General features: G+C 31.3%; 1 protein-coding gene across 4 annotated transcripts in view; it reads left to right on the forward strand.

Annotated features, from left to right (window-relative positions):
• Positions 1–22,765, forward strand: part of LOC135127667 (SCY1-like protein 2) — a 274,358-nt gene that overhangs the window by 135,112 nt on the left and 116,481 nt on the right. For all 4 annotated transcript variants that reach the window (XM_064054200.1, XM_064054197.1, XM_064054199.1 and 1 more), the window contains exons 4-5: positions 10,469–10,589; positions 22,110–22,205. In XM_064054200.1, the coding sequence (XP_063910270.1) occupies positions 10,469–10,589; positions 22,110–22,205 (217 nt within the window). The remainder of the gene's footprint in view (positions 1–10,468; positions 10,590–22,109; positions 22,206–22,765) is intronic.

Below are 22,765 nucleotides of genomic sequence, written 5' to 3' on the forward strand. Positions count from 1 at the left end.
AAAAAATCAGAATAAAATATGGAGAGATTGAAAAATTCTTTAAAATTGAAAATGTGAAAAATTGAGAATTCAAAAACATGAAAAATCGAGAAATCAAAGAAACGAAGTCTAATAATTTTAAAAATTTAAAAACCGGGGATGTCGAGAAAACGAAATTTTGAAAATTGAAATAATAAAAAATTACGATATCGAATGATAAAAAAATCGTAAAAGCAAAACACTGAAGCATTGAAAAACGTAAAAAAACGAAAGACCGAAAAAATTTAAAAACTGAAAAACCGGGATGTCTAAAAATCGAAATTTCCAAAAATCGAAAGATTGAATTAATAAAAAATTAAAAAATCTAGAAATATAAACATCGAAAAATAGTTGATATCAAAAAATTGAAGCACTGAAAAAACTACAACCGAAAACCCAAAAAAACGAAATGGAAATGTCAAAAAATGAAAAATCTGAATTTTAAATAAAAATTCGAACAATTGAAAAATCGACACACTCAAAAATCAAGAATATAGAAACCGATAAATAAAATTTTTAGAAACTCGAAGAAGTAAAATATCCAAAACTTGAAAAATTGCAATGTAAAAAATTGAGAAATCAAAATGAAAAATTGGACAATGATACTGAAAAATTAGTAAAATGAAATATCGAAAAATGAATAAATCAAAAAATCGATAAATCGAAAAATTGAAAAATTCAAGAAAAATTCAAAAAACAAAAAACCGAAAAATTCCAAAAGTGAAATATCACAAAATTGAGAAATCGAATTATTGAAAAATCGATAAATCGGGAATTCGAAATAATGAAAAATCGAGATCTCCATAAATTTTAAAATCAAAAATTCGAAAAATGGAGAAGTCCCAAAGTAGAAATATTGAAAAATTGGAAACCGAGAAATTAAAAAATTGAAAAATCGAGAAATTGGAGAGTCAAAAATTGAAAAATCCTAAAACTGAAATATCGAACAACTGAGTAGAAAGTTGAAAAATCGAAAATTTGAAAAAATTGTAAGAACTGTAAAATCAAAATATGCAAAATTGCAAAATTGAAAAATTTGATACAGAAATTGTATAATCGTTATAAAATTTCAAAACCAAAAAATTGCGAAATCATGAGACTGAAAAATCTAAAACTTGAAAAACTGAAAATCGAAATTTTGAAAAATTAAAAATCGAAAACAATCAACTTCGAATAATTCAAATATCACAAATTGACAAATCGTATAAATGTAAAAATGAAAAATTGTAAAGTTGAAAAATCAAGAAGTTGGAAAATCTGATAACTGTAAAATAAAAAATTGGAAAATCTAAAATTTTGAAATCGAAAAATTTCTAAAATTTAAATATCAAACAATTGAAAAACGAAAAATTGGAAAACTGAAAAATCGAGAAATTGGTCAAAGTTATTTCGACAAAACTTCCCTCGCCCCTAAAGTACAATAAAACATATTCAGCTTTTTCGAAAAATTATCAAATTTGATTTTGAGAATTTTATTTTAAGAGAACCACTATAGGTTAAAATAAAATTAATTTTTCAGTCACCTTGTATAAGTAATTCTAAAAAATATGAATGCAGTGATAAATCGCAAGCATAGGCTTATCTAATTTTGTTCATTTTGAATAGGACTAATTCGGCAAAATTTTGAGATGACCTCATCAATTTTTTGAGGGGGGCAAACAAATATATTTTGACTAAAAATTTACCATGTTTAGGAACTTTGTAACGTGTGAAAAATTAGGTTTTGTAGATTTACAATTAAATTGCAAAATTTTGTTAAAAAAATTCGATTTTTCCCCAAAAATCAGGATATCTCGGGTACAAAGGCAAAGTAATGTTTTTCTACTTTAGATCACCCGATAGATTTGATTACAAGCCTTCCTCTAATCAAAAAGTTGTTCTAACTAAATAGTAAATACATATAGCTCAGTTTCCAGCAAATTTAAAAGTGCGATAGCACTGCGTTTTAATTAAATATAAAATGTCCTATTTTTCGGATGGGATTATTCTGTCACATGTAACTCAAATCTGGCTTTAATTTACACGCCAGCAACTTTATGAAAAACTGCTTTGACGCCCATGACCATAATGAAATCACCAAATTGTATGTGATTTTCATGAAAATTCCATCTGATAAAAGATCCGGACATTTGCACCGTACATTGAACAGCAGCGGCGTTTATTCGCAGCCGAACAAAAAACAAAAACACAACATTGATATTTACCCTCGTAAAAAATAATTAAAAACTGAATTAAATCCTTCATTATTAAAACACAAGGAAGTCGGACTTGGTGCATTTTACAACATCGTGCTGAAGATGAAAATTAATGAAATTAATTAACGTATTTTTGCTCACTGATGACAATAACGAAGTTCATCCTGCTCAGACTTTAATTAACTGTTAATTAAATGTCCAAATTAGGAGTGAACTGTTTAGTATTTTTTCAAACAATAACCGGACGAGTATGAATTATGAATAGGCCGGAAGTGACCGATTTTTAACACTGACTGAAAATATCACTTAAGGTTACATTTCAGGCTGAAATCCCGCCTAATTTACCAACTCGCGACAATAAATCCCGCTTCTCACTCCGGATTTATTTGGAAGAATTAACACCGCCAACGACCACTTAACAATCACTTAATTACCAAAGAAGTAATAAACACGGCCCGCAGCCTCCCGTTTCGCTCCAACATAAAATTTTACTTTTCATAAATTTCCGAGTAAATAACTTACTAAACAACACCAAACTCTGATCGATAAAGCCAACTTTCCCTCGACACTTGGCCAAATCTGCTCCAGATTCACTTTCAGCTCCAAGAAACACTAATTCTCCAGGAAATGTCAAATTCCAAAGTAGCAAAATTGTGCACAAAAACCACTCTCTTTAGAATACAAAATGGAAAAACGTTTCGTTCGATCGCGTTCAAAAACGCGTTGCCACTTTCCAGAAAAACTGTTCCAGCGCTCAGTCTTTGATCCCGCTGTAATGCCAAAGGTGTCAATAAAACTTGCAACGCGAAGTTTGCTCGCGATCCGAAGAATTCCCACCGCGTTATTAAATTTAGATTTGCACTCGCAAAGTTATGATTGCCTAATTATACTTTGAAGGAGATAATTAACACTGTATTCGTTGCACCGTGCTTAAATTAAAGACAACCTGGTTGCCCAGGTGATGTTCAGTGCGAAGCAAACGCTTATTTTGAGGAAACTTCGTTTTAATTTTGAGCTGATTGTGTGTGGGATGTGCCTTTGAGATATGGTGGAGGCGCCGGGTTACTGTTACTGTGCTAAATTGGTGCTCTATTTGCACATTCAACACAAAATACGATCTGCTATAACGTGAAATCATCAATTTTATGTTTTTCGGCACACTGACAAGGTCGTGTAAATAATACTAAAATATTCAGAGGATTCTTCGGTTTTGAGTGATGGGTTGTTAAGGAAAATGACACCGTCTGATATTTCCGTCTTTCGATTCTCAACAGATGGAGTATCCGCTCTGGAGATTAACAGGTGGGACGGAAAATGGACAAGGAAACGAAAGGCGAAAACCACAAAGCCGGTTTTAAAACGGTTTTGAAGTTATGTCTCTTTAATCGAATGGAGATGGAAATTTTCAGAATTTCGATAATGTCAAATGATCTAACATTAATGGGATGTCTCTCATCTTTCTAAAAATTGGTCTCAATGCTAATTTTAACGTTCAAAACAAGAATCTGCCCGCAGAAAATGCTTCCACAGTCACCTGAATTTTTTCGTAATTTTTGGGTAGTCAACTCATAAGGAAAACGACACCATTGGATATATACGGGTCTAGATTCTAAACAGATTGAGTATCGGGCCTAAAAATTAGGAAGTAGGACTAGAAAAAATCAACGAACAGAATGGTGAAAATCGCAATGCGTGTTCTAGAACCATTTTGGAATTATGTCCTTTTAATCCAATGCAAATGAAAATTTTCAGAATTTTGATAATGTCAAATGATCTAACATTAATGGGATCTCTCTCATCTTTCTAAAAATTGGTCTCAATGCTAATTTTAACGTTCAAAACAAGAATCTGTCCGCAGAAAATGCTTCCACAGTCACCTGATTTTTTTTTTAATTTTTGAATAGTCATCTCATAAGGAAAATGACACTATTGTATATATATATATATATATATATATGTTCCTAGATTCTAAACAGATCGAGTATTTGGTCTAAAAATGAACAGGTAGGACCAGAAAGGATCAAGGAATAGAACGGTGAAAAATCGCAATGCATGTTCAAGAACCGTTTTGGAATTATGTCCTTTTAATCCAATGGAAATGGAAATTTTCATAATTGGGATAATGTCAAATGATCTAACATTAATGGAATCTCTTTCATCTTTCTAAAAATTGGTCTCAATGCTAATTTGAACGTTCAAAACAAGAATCTGCCGTCAGAAAATGCTTCCACAGTCACCCGAATTTTTTCTTAATTTTTGAGTAGTCATCTCATAAGGAAAATGACACTATTGTATATATATGTTCCTAGATTCTAAACAGATCGAGTATTTGGTCTAAAAATGAACAAGTAGGACTAGAAAGGATCAAGGAATAGAACGGTGAAAAATCGCAATTCATGTTCAAGAACCGTTTTGGAATTATGTCGTTTTATAATCCAATGGAAATGGGAATTTTCAGAATTGGGATAATGTCAAATGATCTAACATTAATGGGATGTCTCTCATCTTTCTAAAAATTGGTCTCTATGCTAATTTTAACGTTCAAAATAAGAATCTGCCTTTAGAAAATGTTTCCACAGTCACCTGATTTTTTTTTAATTTTTGGGTGGTCAACTCATAAGGAAAATGACACCATTGGATACTTCCTTCTCTTGATCCTAAACGGATGAAGCAACAAGCTCGAAAATTAGTAAGCAGTACTAGAAAGAATCGAGAAAAAGAATAGTGAAAACTGCAAGGGGGATTTTAAAACTATTTTTGAGATATATCATGTTAAATCAATGCAGATGGAAAATTTCAGAATTTGAATAATATGAAATCTTCTCACGTTAGTAAAATCTCTATTATCTTGCTATAAAATTTTTTCTATACTAAATTCAACATTTAAAACAAGAATCCGTCCCCAGATATTGCCTCAGTAATCACCTGAATTTTTTTTTTAATTTTTGATTAGTCAACTCATAAGGTAAATGACACCATTGGATATTTCCTTCTCTTGATTGTAAATGGACCAAGCAACAGGTTTGAAAATTAGTAAGCTGAAGTACAAAGAATCGAGGAAAAGGATAATGAAAACTAAAAGGAGGATTTTAGAACCATTTTAGAGATATATCCTGTTAAATCAATGGAGATGGAAAATTTCAGAATTTGGATAATATCAAATCTTCCCACTTTAGTGAAATCAATATTATCTTCCTAAAAAATTTTCTCTATACTAATTTCAACCTTTAAAACTAGAATTCGTCCTCAGAAAATGCCTCCGAAATTCCTTGAATTTTTTCTTAATTTTTGAGTAGTCAACTCATAAGGAAAATGACACCATAATATATTTCCTTCTCCTGATTCTAAACCGATCAACCAACCGACCTGAAGATTAACAAGCAGTACTAAAGAGAACCAAGAAAAAATATGATAAAAACTACAAAACAAATTTTATAACCATTTTGAAGTTATGTCCTGTTAATCGAACGGAGATGGAATATTTCAAAATTTGGATAATGTCAAATCTTCTCACTTTAGTCAAATCTTAATTATATTTCTACAAATTTGTCTGTATACTACTTTCAACCTTCAAAACAAGAATTCACACTCAGAAAATGCCTCCGAAATCCCTTAAATTTTTATTAATTTTTGAGTAGTCAACTCATAAGGAAAATGACACCAGTGAATATTTCCTTCTCTTGCTTCTAAACGGATCAAGAAACAGGCCTGAAGATTAATAAGCAGAATTACAAAGAACCGAGGAAAAGGATGATGAAAACCACAAGGCGGATTTTAGAACCATTTTAGAGATATATCCCGTTAAATCAATGGAGATGGAAAATTTCATAATTTGGATAATAAGAAATCTTCTCACTTTAGTGAAAGCACTATTATCTTCCTAAAAAATTTTCTCTATACTAATTTCAACCTTTAAAACAAGAACTCGTCCTCGGAAAATGCCTCCGCAATCACCTGATTTTTTTCTTAAATTTTGAGAGTAGTCAACTCATAAGGAAAATGACACCATTGGATATTTCCTTCTCTTGATTCTAAACAGATCAAGCAAGAGGCCTGAAAAGAACTAGAAATAATCGAGGAAAAGAATAATGAAAACTACAAAGAGGATTTTAAAACCATTTTAAAGTTATACCCTGTTAAATCAATGGAAATGGAAAATTTCAGAATTTGGATAATATGAAATTTTCTCAGTTTAGGGAAATCTCTATAATTTTTCTAAAAATTTTTCTCTATACTTATTTCAACCTTTAAAACAAGAATTCGCCCTCAGAAAATGCCATCGTAACCACCTGAATTTTTTCTAAATTTTAGAGTAGTCAACTCACAAGGAAAATGACTCCTCGAACAAATCCGTTTCTCTGGACTAAACGGATCTTGCATTCGATCTGAAAATTATCTCGTGGGACTAGAAAGTTACAAGGAAACGTATGGTGAAAACGGAAAGGTAGATTCTTGAACTGTTTTGGAGTTATCTCCCGTTTATCAAATGGAAATGAAAAATTTCAGAATTTCGATAGTGCCAAATAACTTCATTTTAATGGGTCTAGTTTTTTCCTAAAAATTGGTCTCTTTACTAATTCCAACCTTCGGAACAATAAGTCGCACTCAGAAAATCCCTCCGCAAGCACCTGAGTTGTATTTTAATTTTTGATTAGTCAACTCATAAGGAAAATGACACCATTGGATATTTCCTTCTCCTGATTCTAAACGGATCAAGCAACAAGCCTGAAGATTAATGAACAGAGTTAGAAAGAATCTAAGAAAAAGATGATGAAAACTACAAAGAGGATTTTAAAATAATTTTAAAGTTATATCCTGTTAAATCAATGGAAATGGAAAATTTCAGAATTTGGATAATATGAAATTTTCTCAGTTTAGGGAAATCTCTATAATCTTTCTAAAAATTTTTCTCTATACTAATTTCAACCTTCAAAACAAGAATTCGCCCTCAGAAAATGCCATCGTAACCACCTGAATTTTTTCTAAATTTTAGAGTAGTCAACTCACAAGGAAAATGACTCCTCGAACAAATCCGTTTCTCTGCACTAAACGGATCGCGCATTCGATCTGAAAATTATCTCGTGGGACTAGAAAGTTACAAGGAAACATATGGTGAAAACGGAAAGGTAGATTCTTGAACTGTTTTGAAGTTATCTCCCGTTTATCAAATGGAAATGAAAAATTTCAGAATTTCGATAATGTCAAATAACTTCATATTAATGGGCCTAGTTTTTTCCTAAAAATTGGTCTCTTTACTAATTTCAACCTTCGGAACAATAAATCCCACTCAGAAAATCCCTCCGCAATCACCTGAGTTTTATTTTAATTTTTGATTAGTCAACTCATAAGGAAAATGACACCATTGGATATTTCCTTCTCCTGATTCTAAACGGATCAAGCAACAAGCCTGAAGATTAATGAACAGAGTTAGAAAGAATCTAAGAAAAAGATGATGAAAACTACAAAGAGGATTTTAAAATAATTTTAAAGTTATATCCTGTTAAATCAATGGAAATGGAAAATTTCAGAATTTGGATAATATGAAATTTTCTCAGTTTAGGGAAATCTCTATAATCTTTCTAAAAATTTTTCTCTATACTAATTTCAACCTTCAAAACAAGAATTCGCCCTCAGAAAATGCCATCGTAACCACCTGAATTTTTTCTAAATTTTAGAGTAGTCAACTCACAAGGAAAATGACTCCTCGAACAAATCCGTTTCTCTGCACTAAACGGATCGCGCATTCGATCTGAAAATTATCTCGTGGGACTAGAAAGTTACAAGGAAACATATGGTGAAAACGGAAAGGTAGATTCTTGAACTGTTTTGAAGTTATCTCCCGTTTATCAAATGGAAATGAAAAATTTCAGAATTTCGATAATGTTAAATAACTTCATTTTAATGGGTCTAGTTTTTTCCTAAAAATTGGTCTCTTTACTAATTTCAACCTTCGGAACAATAAGTCGCACTCAGAAAATCCCTCCGCAATCACCTGAGTTGTATTTTAATTTTTGATTAGTCAACTCATAAGGAAAATGACACCATTGGATATTTCCTTCTCCTGATTCTAAACGGATCAAGCAACAAGCCTGAAGATTAATGAACAGAGTTAGAAAGAATCTAAGAAAAAGATGATGAAAACTACAAAGAGGATTTTAAAATAATTTTAAAGTTATATCCTGTTAAATCAATGGAAATGGAAAATTTCAGAATTTGGATAATATGAAATTTTCTCAGTTTAGGGAAATCTCTATAATCTTTCTAAAAATTTTTCTCTATACTAATTTCAACCTTTAAAACAAGACTTCGCCCTCAGAAAATGCCATCGTAACCACCTGAATTTTTTCTAAATTTTAGAGTAGTCAACTCACAAGGAAAATGACTCCTCGAACAAATCCGTTTCTCTGCACTAAACGGATCGTGCATTCGATCTGAAAATTATCTCGTGGGACTAGAAAGTTACAAGGAAACATATGGTGAAAACCGAAAGGTAGATTCTTGAACTGTTTTGAAGTTATCTCCCGTTTATCAAATGGAAATGAAAAATTTCAGAATTTCGATAATGTCAAATAACTTCATTTTAATGGTTCTAGTTTTTTCCTAAAAATTGGTCTCTTTACTAATTTCAACCTTCGGAACAATAAGTCGCACTCAGAAAATCCCTCCGCAGTCACCTGAGTTGTATTTTAATTTTTGATTAGTCAACTCATAAGGAAAATGACACCATTGGATATTTCCTTCTCCTGATTCTAAACGGATCAAGCAACAAGCCTGAAGATTAATGAACAGAGTTAGAAAGAATCTAAGAAAAAGATGATGAAAACTACAAAGAGGATTTTAAAATAATTTTAAAGTTATATCCTGTTAAATCAATGGAAATGGAAAATTTCAGAATTTGGATAATATGAAATTTTCTCAGTTTAGGGAAATCTCTATAATCTTTCTAAAAATTTTTCTCTATACTAATTTCAACCTTTAAAACAAGACTTCGCCCTCAGAAAATGCCATCGTAACCACCTGAATTTTTTCTAAATTTTAGAGTAGTCAACTCACAAGGAAAATGACTCCTCGAACAAATCCGTTTCTCTGCACTAAACGGATCGTGCATTCGATCTGAAAATTATCTCGTGGGACTAGAAAGTTACAAGGAAACATATGGTGAAAACCGAAAGGTAGATTCTTGAACTGTTTTGAAGTTATCTCCCGTTTATCAAATGGAAATGAAAAATTTCAGAATTTCGATAATGTCAAATAACTTCATTTTAATGGTTCTAGTTTTTTCCTAAAAATTGGTCTCTTTACTAATTTCAACCTTCGGAACAATAAGTCGCACTCAGAAAATCCCTCCGCAGTCACCTGAGTTGTATTTTAATTTTTGATTAGTCAACTCATAAGGAAAATGACACCACTGGATATTTCCTTCTCTTAATTCTAAACGGATCGAGCAACAGGCCTGAAGATTAGTAAGCAGAACGAGGAAGAATCGGAGAAAAGGATAATGAAAACTTCAAGGAGGATTTTTAAACCATTTTAGAATTATATCCTGTTAGACAATGGAGATGGAAATTTTCACAATTTCGATAATATGAAATCTTGTCACGTTAGTGAAATCTCTATTATCTTTCTAATAAAATTTCTGTATACTAATTTCATCCTTTAAAACAAGAATTCGTCCTCAGAAAATGCCTCCGTAATCACCTCATTTTTTTTTTAATTTAGAGTAGTCAACTCTCAAGAAAAATAACACCATTCGATATATCCGTCTCTCTCTACTAAACGGGTCGACTACTTGATCTGAAAGTTAACTCCTAGCACTAAAAAGTTTCAAGAAATCGAATGATTTCCATTAATTTGACCCTCCATAACAAGAATTCGTCCTTGATTTGAAGTCGTAGGACTAAAAACTTTCAAGAAATCGGCTGATGAAAACCGATTCTAAAACCATTTTGGGTTAACGTCATCTTGCAGAAATACACCTATGTTGAGAATCCTTCTCCTCGCTACTACCGAGACAAAAGCGACCAGATTTCACATTTCCGCTGCAAATTTTAATTACTTTAAGACCACAATCGCACGTTTTCCCATGCCTCACGCCCGTATTTAGCCCCAAATGGCGGATTTTGCAAAATCATTTCCCATAATAAGATTACAGAAACCGTATTGCTGTCAATAAACCATTGTCCACATGATCGACTTGATCTGATTAACGGCTCAGAGCGCTCTAGATGCAGACAATAATTAACTGTTCATTTCAGATAACAGAAGCTTTATCATTCCTACATTACTCCGGACACGTGTTGCACCGTAACGTCTGTCCGGCGAGCATTCTAGTCACAAAGAAAGGCACGTGGAAGTTGGCAGGGTTGGAATTCACAGGTGAGTATTTTCATGAAGAATTAACTAGATGATAATCGTATTTTACTGGAATGCGCGCGGGTTTTGTTAATAATTCAAATATTAATTGCGCGAACGGTAATTGGTGGAAATTTCAATTTGGGGGTTTTAAGTTGAGCGGGGTCGGAATGTGACGGTTTAAAAAACGTAATTCGATGATAGTGAGTGGTCAATTAATAACAGAAGGATGAATATTGGATTTAATTAATACACGTACCTTGGGTGGATGTATAGCTAATGAAACCACATCAAGCATTCGTGTATTAATTAAGGGAAAGGTAAGGTGGAGTTACAGAGAATTTGGTTAGTACAAATAATGATTAACCCCTAACTTGACTAAAACAGAAAAAAAATTCTTGCGACCCGATTTTAGGGTAAAAAACGCCAAAATAAGACCTAAAGTAGGCGCAACGATTGGTTATTTTACATAATCAGCGATCCTAATCTTCGTTAAAATTTGCCTAACAAATTAGACATTTTTCTAAATTTTCGGCAGAAAAGTGTTTCCTTTCAACGAATGGATTAATTGAAAAATCGGAAAACTGAAAATTCAGAAAAGTGAAAATTTGAAAAATTAAAAAATATTGAAAAATTAAAATATCGTAAAATTGAAAAATGGGGAAATCGAAACATTAAATAATAAAAAAAAAAATACGACAATGTAAAAATGGAGAAACTGGGAAATCAACAAATCGATAAATCGAAACTGGAAAATTTAAAAAATTGGAAAATTGAAAAATCTATAAATTTAAAAATTGAAAAATTAAAATATCCAGAAATTGAAAAACTTTAAGTTTAAAAAACGAAATACTGAAAATCCAAAAAATAAAAAATCGAAAAATCCAGAAAAATGGAAAAATCAAAAATAGATTAATTGAGAAATTGGAAAACTGAAAATCTAGCAACGTCAAAATTTGAAAAATTAAAAATAGAAATACTGAAGAACTCAATAACCAAAAAATCGAGAAATCGAAAAATCTAAAATTTAAAATATTGAACAATTACAATATCGCAAAATCAAAAAATTAAAATTCGAAAATCTAAAATTTAAAACTCGAAAAACAGAATTCTATAAATCGAGAAATCAAAAAATTGGAAAATCGAAAAATTTTAAGAAAGAAAAATTGAAAAAATCTAAAATTTAATGATTCGGAAATTTAAAAACTGAAACTAGAAGAACTGAAGACTCGAGAAATCGAAAAACCTGGAATTTTGAAAATTGAAAAAACATCAAAAAGTTGAAAAATTGGGACATCATTGACGCCTAAAACAGTCGAAAAATTGAAAAATCTAACGTTTAACGAAAAATTGAAAGTCCAAAAAGTAAAAATCCACAACTCGAAAAATCCAAAAGTCGAAATACTAAAAAATTCTAAAACAGAAATATCGAAGAATTGAATAATCGAAAAATCAAAAATTTAAAACATTGAAAAATTGAACAATCCAAATACTGAAAAATCCTTGAACTACTCGTAAAAGACTGAAAAATTATCAAATCGATAACTTGAAAAATCAAAGAACAATTGCGGAATTTAACAATTGGAAAATCTCGAAACTGGAGCATCAATAAACTGAGAAATCGAAAAAAATCGAGAAATCACAAAATCGAAAATGAAAAAATCGGACATTTGAAAAATCAGACAGAAAAATTGAACAATTGCAAAAAATTGAGAAACTAAAAAATCAATAAATCGAGCAGTCGAAACGTGAGAAATCGAGAAATAAGGAAATCACGAAATTTAAAACTCGAAAAACCGAAAATTCTAAAACCTAAAAGTAAAAATCGAAAGACATATAAAACTTAATATCAAAAATTTTTAAAATCTAAAATTTAAAACTTTCAAAAATTTAAAAATGGACAAATCGATGAAGTGAAAAATGGAAAATTCGAGAAATCGAAAATTCTAAAATCTTAAAAACCGAAAAATTAAAATATCGTAAAATTGAATGCTCAAAAAATCGAAAAATCTAAAATTTAAAAAATCAAAAAATCGAAACTGTAATTCAAAACGAGAACTGAAATCCTTACACTAAAATCTTGAAAAATGTAAAATTTGGTAATTAAAATTGAAAAATCTCGAAATTGAAACATCAAAAAACTGAGAAATAGAAAAATATAGAGAAAACGAAAAATCGAAAATTAAAAACTTCGGAAAACTCAAAAATCAAATAACTGAATATCGAAAAATTGAAGAATTGAAAAACTAAAAAATCAAAAACACTGGAAGTCGAAACATGGAAAAGCCGAGAAATTGAGGTATGGGAAAATCAAGAAATCTAAAAGTCGAAAAATCGAAAATTTCAAAAATCGAAAAATTGAAAAACCAAAAATCCAAAACTGAAGTTTAAAAATTAAAATATTGCAAAAGTGAAAAATGCAGAAATCGAAACATCATAAAATAAAAAAAAATTTAAATTTAAAAATCGAAGAACAGAAAAGTCAACAAATCCAAAAATCGAAACTCGAAAATTTAAAAAATTGGAAAATTTAAAAATCATTCAAAAACCGAAACATCGAAAAATCGAAAAGCCGAAAAGCAAAAATTCAAAAAATCGACAAATCGGAAAACCCAAACATCGAAAATTTCAAAAACAGATATCGAGAAATCGGAAAATCAAAGGATCGAGAAATCGAGGAGTCGAAAATTCGACAAATCGAAAAATTGAAAAATTGATAAATCGAGAAATTGAACAATCAAAACATCGAAACATCTGAGTCTTGATAAATCGAGATCTCAAAAAATTGAATAATCGAAAATTTAAAAATTCGGAAAATTGAACAATTAAAATATAAAACAACTAAAAAATCGAAGAATGGAAAAATCTAGAGATTTACAAATTGAAAAATTAAAAGATCGAAAAGTTGACAAATTGAGAAATCTAAATATAAAACAGTTGAAAAATTGAAAAATCTGAAGTTTAAAAAACGAAAAACTGAAAATCCAAAAAATAAAAAATCGAAAAATCCAGAAGTCGAAAAATCGAAAAGTCGAAGAATCAGAACACTGGAAAATGACAAAACTGAAAGAAATATCCCAAAATTGAGAAATTAAAAAATCGAAAACCCAAAAAGCAGAGTCGAAAAATCGAAAAATCGAAGAACTGAAAAATCGAAACTTCGAAAAGTCGAGAAATGGGAAAGTCAAAAATAGACTAACTGAGAAATCAGAAAGCTGAGAATTTAGCAACGTCAAAATTTGAAAAATCGAAAAATATCTAAAATGTAAAACATTGAACAATTAAAATATCCTAAAAATGAAAAATCGAGAAATCCAAACATCAAAAAATAAAAATTCGAAAATCTAAAATTTAAAAATCGATAAATCGAGAAATATCGAAACTCCCGAATTTAAAAAATTGAAAAACTGAAAAATCTGTGAACTGAAAAATTGAAATATCGAAAAATTGAAAAGCCCCAAAGTAAAAGATCGAAAAACCGAGGAATTAAAAAATCGAAACATCGAAAAATTCAAAAACTGCGACATCGAGAAATGGAAAAATCAGAGGATCGAGAAATGGAGAAGTCGAAAACGGAGAAGAAAAGTTAAAAATTCATAAATCGAGAAATTGAACAATCAAAACATCGAAACATGTGAATTAGATAAATCGAGAGATCAAAAAATTAAAAAATCGAATAATTTTAAAAAACAAAAATTGGAAAAATAAAACAAAAAATGAAATGTAGAACAACTAAAAACTCTGGAAAACCTAGAATTTTAAATATTGAATAATAGAATCAACGAAAAGTTGAAAAATTGGGAAGTCGAAATATAAAACAGTCGAAAAGTTGAAAAAAGATCAAAAAATTGAAAATACAAAAAATAAAAAATTGAAAAATTCAGAAGTCGAAAAATCGAAAAGTCGAAGAATCAAAATATACTGGAAAATCACAAAACTGAAAGAAAAATCAGAAAATTGAGAAATTAAAAATTGATAAATTGGAAAAACCGAAAATGAAAAGTCGGAAAATTGAAATAAAGAACTGAAAATTCGAGAAATCGAAAAACCTAGAATTTTAAAAATTGAAAACCATCGAAAAGTTGAAAAATTGAGAAATCGAAGTATAAAACAGTCGAAAAATTGAAAAATCTAAATTTTAGCAAAAAATTGAAAATCCAAAAAGTAAAAAATCCAGGAGTCCAAAAATCGGAAAGTCGAAAAATCGAAATATTGAAAAATCCCAAAACTGAAAGAAATATCCAAAAATTGAAAAATCAAAAAACCTGAAAAACTGAAGAACTGAAAAAATCGAAAGTTCCGGAAGTCAAGAAATGGGAAAATAAAAAAAAGACTTAGTTCAGAAATCGAAAAACTTGAAAAATTAAAAAGTCAAAATATTTAAAAGTCATAAAATTGAAGACGAGAAAAATCGAAAATTTGAAAAATGGAAAAATTGATATACCTATTGGAAAATTGAGAAATGGAAAAGCTAAAAAATCATTCCTGGGGGCACGAACAGATAACTTTTGATTAACGATTTAACATGCTTCCAATAACTATAAATTGGAACGTTTTGTTGATTTTTTTCCAAAAATCTTGACGTTTAAGATAAAAATTTTTAACACGGGTTCATAAACAATAAACGTCATTTTTGGTGACAAATTTTGGTGGCCGTTTTACAATTTGATAATACAGTTTGAAATGTAAATTTTGTCCCTCGGGAACATTATGTATTAAATCGTTAAGATGTTCAAGAACTTTGTTCGTTGTAAAGTCCGACCTTATGGTCGAAACGGGTTAGTTTTTCGTAGTGGATGTGTATCAGATCAACTCTAACGAAAATCGGCTTGTAGGTAAATTGCTTAGAGTCGATATTGGCCTGAATGCGCTCTGGTCTGTAGATCAAACAAGTTCTCAGGCGACTGTAAATAGGTGTTTTAATTTTGTCCTACAATCCGCTTTTTATGTCATACTCATAAGATACATTGCCAACTTAATATTGCTACAAATAACAAAAAACTCAGCTCTCATTTTTTTCCCGGAATTTCGTAGGCGTTAAAATTTATTCAATACTTTGAAGCGCAGACAATCTCAGCAGATCGACAAAGTCGAACAACTATTTATAAAGCCTTCCGCCTCCATTATCCCCGTCTCTCTCGTCGCTTCCTTAATTACAAAAAACCCCTAATTGCAGCAATACCTTGACGAGTTAGTTCGAATTCCGAACTCGCCGCCTCGGCACTGCTTCACCTGCAAACATCTTAAGAACTCGAAACGCGACTCGTAATTATGCTCCGACTCAATTAAATTGTTTAACAACTTTCGATTTGTTAAATTAACAGATTTATTTTAACGACTTCGGATCCAAATTAACGAAACAAAATAACGATCGCGCGAATTCGCCCCTCGTTTGCTCTCCGCAAAATCAAAGCCCTTTCCATAACTAAACGGCATGCAAATTGCCGTAATAAAAACACTTTTACGCGTTTCGCTTGTGCGCGTTTACACTCAATTATTCTTTGTATAATTCAAATTATCGTCACGAATGCGATGACATCCTGCGATACAGAGTGAGAATGTAAATATAAAAATCACGTCGTGCGTGTTTATGGAATTTTTATGGAGGGTGAACAAAGGAGATAATTTCGGCAAATTAAAGGCCGGTTTTATCGGGAATTTACGCGTTTCGACGATTCTGAAGGCACGACGGGGACAAAATAAAATGCAGATCGGAGTCGGCGGAGAGCTTTCCGGTTTCATTGGCTATAATTTCGCTTTACGGCGCAAATAAGTTTTCTATTGCAAGTTTACAAGCTTAATGCTACAGAGCGCAGTTTGCAGTATAAACTACAACTTTTCCACTTTTCCGCTTGGATTTTATGGCAAATCATGCGTTTCGAGGGCTGCAGGAGTGTTAGCTTTATCGGACACTTGTGAACTTAAGGGGGAACGCTAGACGAGAGACAAGTTTGAATTTGGCGCCATTTGTTGCCTTAAACGCAACCAGCAATTCTTCTTTAAATCTACCTGACGCGCTGGGATAGACGACTATCGGACGTGGGTCATAAAAACATCGTAAGCCGATAATGAAGAATAATGATAATTTATGACACAACATACCTTCAACACAGAATAATCATTTCTGGTATTCTTTTGACATATTAATTTTAATATTCGAGATCATTATTATATTATTCAAACACAATTTAAACACTGTAGAGCAAACAAGGCTTATCAAGTCCGTCTATTACTTTATTCGCCTAAATGTATTATTAATACCGTCTTCTTGTTATTTAGATCAGGGAACAAATTAAATGCACAGTTCTATTTTTAAACGCTCTGTATTTTTGCTCGGTAAAAATGATAAATGCTAAGTTATATAATAAATGCTCAGTTAAAAAATAAATTCTCAGTAAAAATAATATATGCTTGGTGAAATAATAGCTGCTTAGTTAAATTAATAACTGTTCGGTTAAATAAGGAATGCTCAGTAAGAACACTAAGTATAAAAATTGGTCGAAGGTTATTTCGACAGAACTTCCCTCGCCCGTCAAGTGCAGCACAACAAATAATACTCCCTCAGAAGGCGCAAATTGAAAAATAAAATATACTTAAAATAGAAAAAGCGAAAAATCAAAAACTTTAAAAATCGAAAAATCAAAACATCCAAAAATGGAAACATTAAAAAACCAAAATATTAAAATATCTGAAAATTGAAAATCCAGAAATTGAAAAGTTCTCAATATTCAAATCCTGAAAAAATGAGTATTGAAAACTTGAAAAATAGTAAAATCGAAAAATGTAAAATTTTAAAAATCCAAAAATTGAGAAATAAAAGAAAAGAAAAATCAAAAATTTAAAAATCAAAAAATTGAACACTCGAAAAGCCAAAAAGTCGAAAAATCGAAACATCGAAATGTCCAAAAACTGAAACATCGAGAAATCAAAACATCAACAGTAGAGGAGTCAAAAAATCAAAAAATTAAGAAATCAAATTGGACCAAAATTGAAAAATCGAAAAGTTAATAATTGAAAAATTAAAACATTATAAATGAAAAAAAATCGGTAAACCGAAAAATTGAAAAATCTAAAAATCGAGAAATTGAACGATCTAAAAATTAAACAATTTAAAAATCGAAGAATTGGAAAACCAAAAAATCTAAACCGAGAACTTGAAAAATCGAATAAACGACAAATCAAAACATCAAGGAAAGCAAAAAAATTAACGGAAAATCTAGAACTTAAAAATTGAAAAATTAAAATACCTATCGAAAAATTGAAAAACCGAGAAATCGAAGCATCAAAAAATGGAAAAATTGAGGAACCGAAACATTGCAAAATCCCAGAACTGAAATACTGAAAAACTGAAAAATGGAAGGAAAATTGAAAAATCGAAAAAGTGAAAAAATTCAAAACTGAAACATCGGAAAATTGAGAAATCGAAAAATGAAGAAATTCGAGAAACCGAAAATATGAAGAATCGAGAAATCGAAGAATCGATAAACTGAAAAATCCCAACAGTAACATATCGAAAAATTGAGAAATCGAAATCGAGCAAAACTGAAGTATCGTAAAGTTAATAAATTGAAAAACTGAAAATTTAAAAAAAAAAATCCTATCAAAAACTAAAAATTAAAAAAATCGAGAAATTGAACAATCAAAAAATCAAAACATTGAAATCCCAGTAAGTTGATAAGTAGGAAAAAATTTAAAAAACAAAAATTTAAGAAATCCAAGAATTGAACAACAAAAAAAATCAGCCTGAAAACTCAGAAAATCGAATGATCGAGAACTCAAAACATCAAAGAAAACAAAAAATCTAAAATTTAAAAATTCGACAAATTGAAAAATCATGGAACTGAAAAATCGAAAAGTCGAGAGTGAGAAATCTAAAAACCTAAAACTTTAAAAACTGAAAAATTAAAATATCGAAAAATTTCAAAACCGAGAAAACAATATCAAAAATTTGAAAAATTGAAGAAACGAAATATTGCAAAATTCCAAAGCTGAAATATTGAAAAACCTAAAAATGGAAGGAAAATTGAAGAATCGAAACAGTGAAAAATTCCCAAACTGAAACATTGAAAAATTGAGAAATGGAGAAATGGGAAAATCAAAAAAATCGGTGTAAAGAGTTTAGACAGTACTTCCCTCGCTATCGGAAACGTGACGACTGCATGCCTATTATGTTTTGTTTTCACATTAGATTTCAAAGCATTCGGTTTTCTAGTTCCTGATTAAATCAATAAAATAAATTTGCGCATTAATTAAATTTTTTGAGTCACCCTGTACATCCGAATCCAAAAAATATGAATAGAATGATAAATTACAAGAAGAGACTCATCATCTTTTATACAATTTAGATAAGATTTATTCAGCAAAATTTTGGGGTGGCGTCATCCATTTTTTAAGAGGGGATAAGTAAATATAATATATTTTGATTAAGAATTGTTCATGCTTATGATAACTGTAAACCATGTGCAAGATTCCAAAGCATTCGGTTTTGTAGTTCCTGATTAAATTAATAAAATAATTTTGGGCATTCATTAAATTTTTTGAGTCCCCCTATATATCCTAAACCAAAAAATATGAATGGGTTGATAAATTATAAGAAGACACTCATCATATTTTGTACATTTTAGATAGGATTTATTCAGCAAAATTTTGAGATGATGTCATCAATTATTTAGAGGGGATAAGTAAATATACTGTGATTAAAACGGTCCTGATTTAATAACAAAAAAATATTGTTCGTCTATGAAATAAGCTCGTCTTAGACAAAGTATTTGTAAAAAAAATATGTCGTAAAAAAATGTACGTATGCTGGTCCCGACTGCGATTATAGTTTAAATATTTTTTAGAAAATCCTGTCATGGATGTAGAAATATTTGTGACGGCCAAAGAGGTTTTTTTGAGAAAATTATCTTTGAATTTAGACCAAATTGAAATAGACACTAGACAACAGGCACATTTGGGCAAAAGAAAGAGAAATTTGGGTTACGGCTTCACATTTTGGACGTATTTACAAACTTAGACCGACTACAGCAATAGCTAAAACTGTGGAGTCTCTGTTGTACAGTACATTTAGAAGTAATAGTCATACATACTATGGACAGCAAAGTGAGGAAAAGCTGTCAAGTGTTTTGAAATAAATAAAAATATAAAAACTGAACGATGTGGCTTGTTTATTTCAAAACAATTTCCTTACTTGGCTGCTAGTCCAGACAGGATTCTAGAGGATAGGAATGCATTAGTCGAAATTAAATGTCCTTCAAAATCGCAAGATTTGTCTCCCGAAGAAGCGGTTAGAAAAAAAAACACCAAATTTTGTACATTGGCAGACAGAGAATTGTAACTAAAAAAATTATGATTACTACTTTCAAATCCAAGGACAAATGCTTGTTACGGGTATTTCACAAGTTTATTTTGTTGTGTGGACACCCAAAGAATAAATATAGAAAAAATTTATAAAGACAAAGAAATATGTAAAAAGATGGCAGATAAACTTGGCAGATTTTACTTTGGCGCATTATTGCCCGAAATAATTGATTAAAGAAGAAAGAGGAACCTGCCTTTGCGAGAGATTTTTTTAAAATAAATAAAATTGGTTTCTATTTTTTTATGTACTTTAATAATTTATTAAGAGTACATTTTTCATCACCAAGACTTGCATATTCTTATTATAAATATATTTTGAAAATGATCTCTCGGCAAATGAAAACATATACGAGCACTTTTTTCGAGTAAACAATGAAGGGAGAAGTTACTGGGCGTAGGGTTTTTTTTAAAACACCTCCTTTCTGGGATAAGTAGTCGAAACACTTAGCTACTTATACGTGTTAAACAAAAGCTGTATTTTATATATTTTTTATTATTATTATAAATATGTTTATTAGTTTTATTAATTCACAAAGCAAAATATATATTAATAATAATATTACAATGAATTTTTAGTAATCATGTGTATTGAATTCAGGATCCTGAGTGGAGTAAAAATATTATACTTCCCCAGTTTTAATTCGGTTTTATGATAGTACCTCATTGCGTAAAAGTTAATTTCCTTAACAATAGATTACTACGGCCGGTCCTGGCGGCGTGTTATAAAACTGAGTTCCTTGCCATAAATTAGAAAAATCAGCCGAGAACTCTAACAATCAGCTTATGGTAGAGCAGGCGCTTCCGTAAATTTTAGTGGCGCTCCTATCGGCAAAGTACTGAACTAACTGCTCACATTCTGTCGAATTGATACCCACTTTTTTCAATAATTGTTAGTTTTTATTAAAAACTGCTAACCAATAGATCATTAATTTTCCTCTGATATTCCTGTTAAAATTATTCGACGTATTTTGCATTAATTTGTGATATATTTTGGTTTTAATAAACACATTATTATTTAAACAAACTGTACCACTAACAAACATTTAATCACTCTGCGCCCTGTAAAAAGTGATGTTTTATCCATGTGAGAATTTTTAAGCGATTCTATGATGGTTATGACTCAAAAAACTTGAAAAGAAAACATACAATGGTGCTTTTTTTACGATATTTCTCAGCCATATTTTTTTAATTGATTGAACTGGTCTCTGCGCTCTAGAATATGAAAAAAGCTGCAGTTTGATGTATGATACATCTATATTAGTATCATTTTTTCATACAAAAAACCAAAAAAATATTATACCTCGTCTAGCGAGTCCCCTTAAGAGCTTTACGCTAGTCATCCGTACATTGATTTTTCATATGCGCTGTTTTAGTGTCTTATTGAACATGAAGTTATCACGCTACAAAAAAACGTTGGAAAGATTTTCCCTACAGCATGCATCATAAAAACGCATTTCGTTAAAACAGCAACTTTTCCCTCTGCTCCTTCTTTCAAAGCTGTTACTTTGAGCACTTGCCTCCATCCGCCCGATGCTCATAACGAGATAAAACCATCCCAACCGTCCCCAAGTGTGTTCCATCATCCATAAAACTAAAATTTCATTACCTAAATCGATAAGGTAGTGCGTCGCGTCCGTTCAGAGTCGGCGGCGGCCAGCAGACCATGCACCGCCGCCGACACTAAACAAAAGTTCAATACGGCATCATCGTTAGTAATTTGTCTGCAAAGGTAAATTGGAATCTTCCGGCCAGTTCGTATCGATTTTGCAGCACGCAGCACGCGCACAAACAGGTGCCCGTGAAGTTGGCACAATTTTGTCGTCAAGTAGTCAACGGAAGAGGAGGTGGCGTTTACACGACATTAAACTGGACACCCACTATTAAAAAAACGCTAATGATTGGCACTCGTAAGTTCAGGGCCGTACGGTAATATTAAAAATGCTCTTTTCTCTTTAACGAGATTGACATTTTGCGGGGGTAATTATTCTTTCCGGTCACAAGAATAACGACGGCGACCCGATTTATTTCGGGATGCCGACGGGATAAGTGCGTAGGAAGCGATGCGTCTTCCCTGCCGCTTAATCCCACATTGAATACGGTTTTTCCGGATAAGTATCGAGTTTCCCACTCCCGGAAAAGATGCCGGTTTTTATTGAGAAAGTTGAGTAATGACGGTTGTTGCAGAGAGGGTGAACGACGTCGATGGGGTCGAACCGGTGCCGTGCCAGCCGTGGACGTCGAGGCTTTCCAAAATGGCACAACCTAATTTGGACTATACTGGTAAGCTGAATTTGATTTAAAACCTACTTTACACTCAGCATGAAACTACCGTTCGCTCTTCGGATATTACGCATTTGTGGTAACGTTGTGCTCACCTCCCCTAGAATGACTTGTCAACATCATTTACACCCACAAGTCGCTGGTGAGTTAATTATAGTCACAGCACAGGACATGCCTTCCAACTACGTTTGATTAGTTGCCAACCTAGGAACTCAAATGTTACAGCGTTTACCCTGTTTCGAAATTAACCCCGACGACAATAAAAAAGAAATTAAAAATATTTAACTCGGCGCTATCCTTGGAACGTAAAGCGGCTCCATTTTATTAAAACTTTTCCTAATACAGATATTGCTCGACCAGTTCCATCACAGCCAACGCGTCACGTAGGTTGTACTACATTTCCCCCCAGTAAATTGATAAGAAAACTCCTGTCGGATGTTCCTGTCAGGCTGTCGGCTCAAGTCTCCGATAACGTTACACGAATATAATATTCGTTAGATAAATAGCTGTTGACAGTGAATTACTGTTGCGCAGGTGATCATCTCAACCGTACACCTTTT

The sequence above is a fragment of the Zophobas morio genome, unplaced genomic scaffold (genome assembly GCF_036711695.1).
Source record: "Zophobas morio isolate AGI-343-1 ecotype UQ-CSIRO unplaced genomic scaffold, CSIRO_AGI_Zmor_V1 ptg000012l, whole genome shotgun sequence".
Classification (NCBI taxonomy): domain Eukaryota; kingdom Metazoa; phylum Arthropoda; class Insecta; order Coleoptera; family Tenebrionidae; genus Zophobas; species Zophobas morio.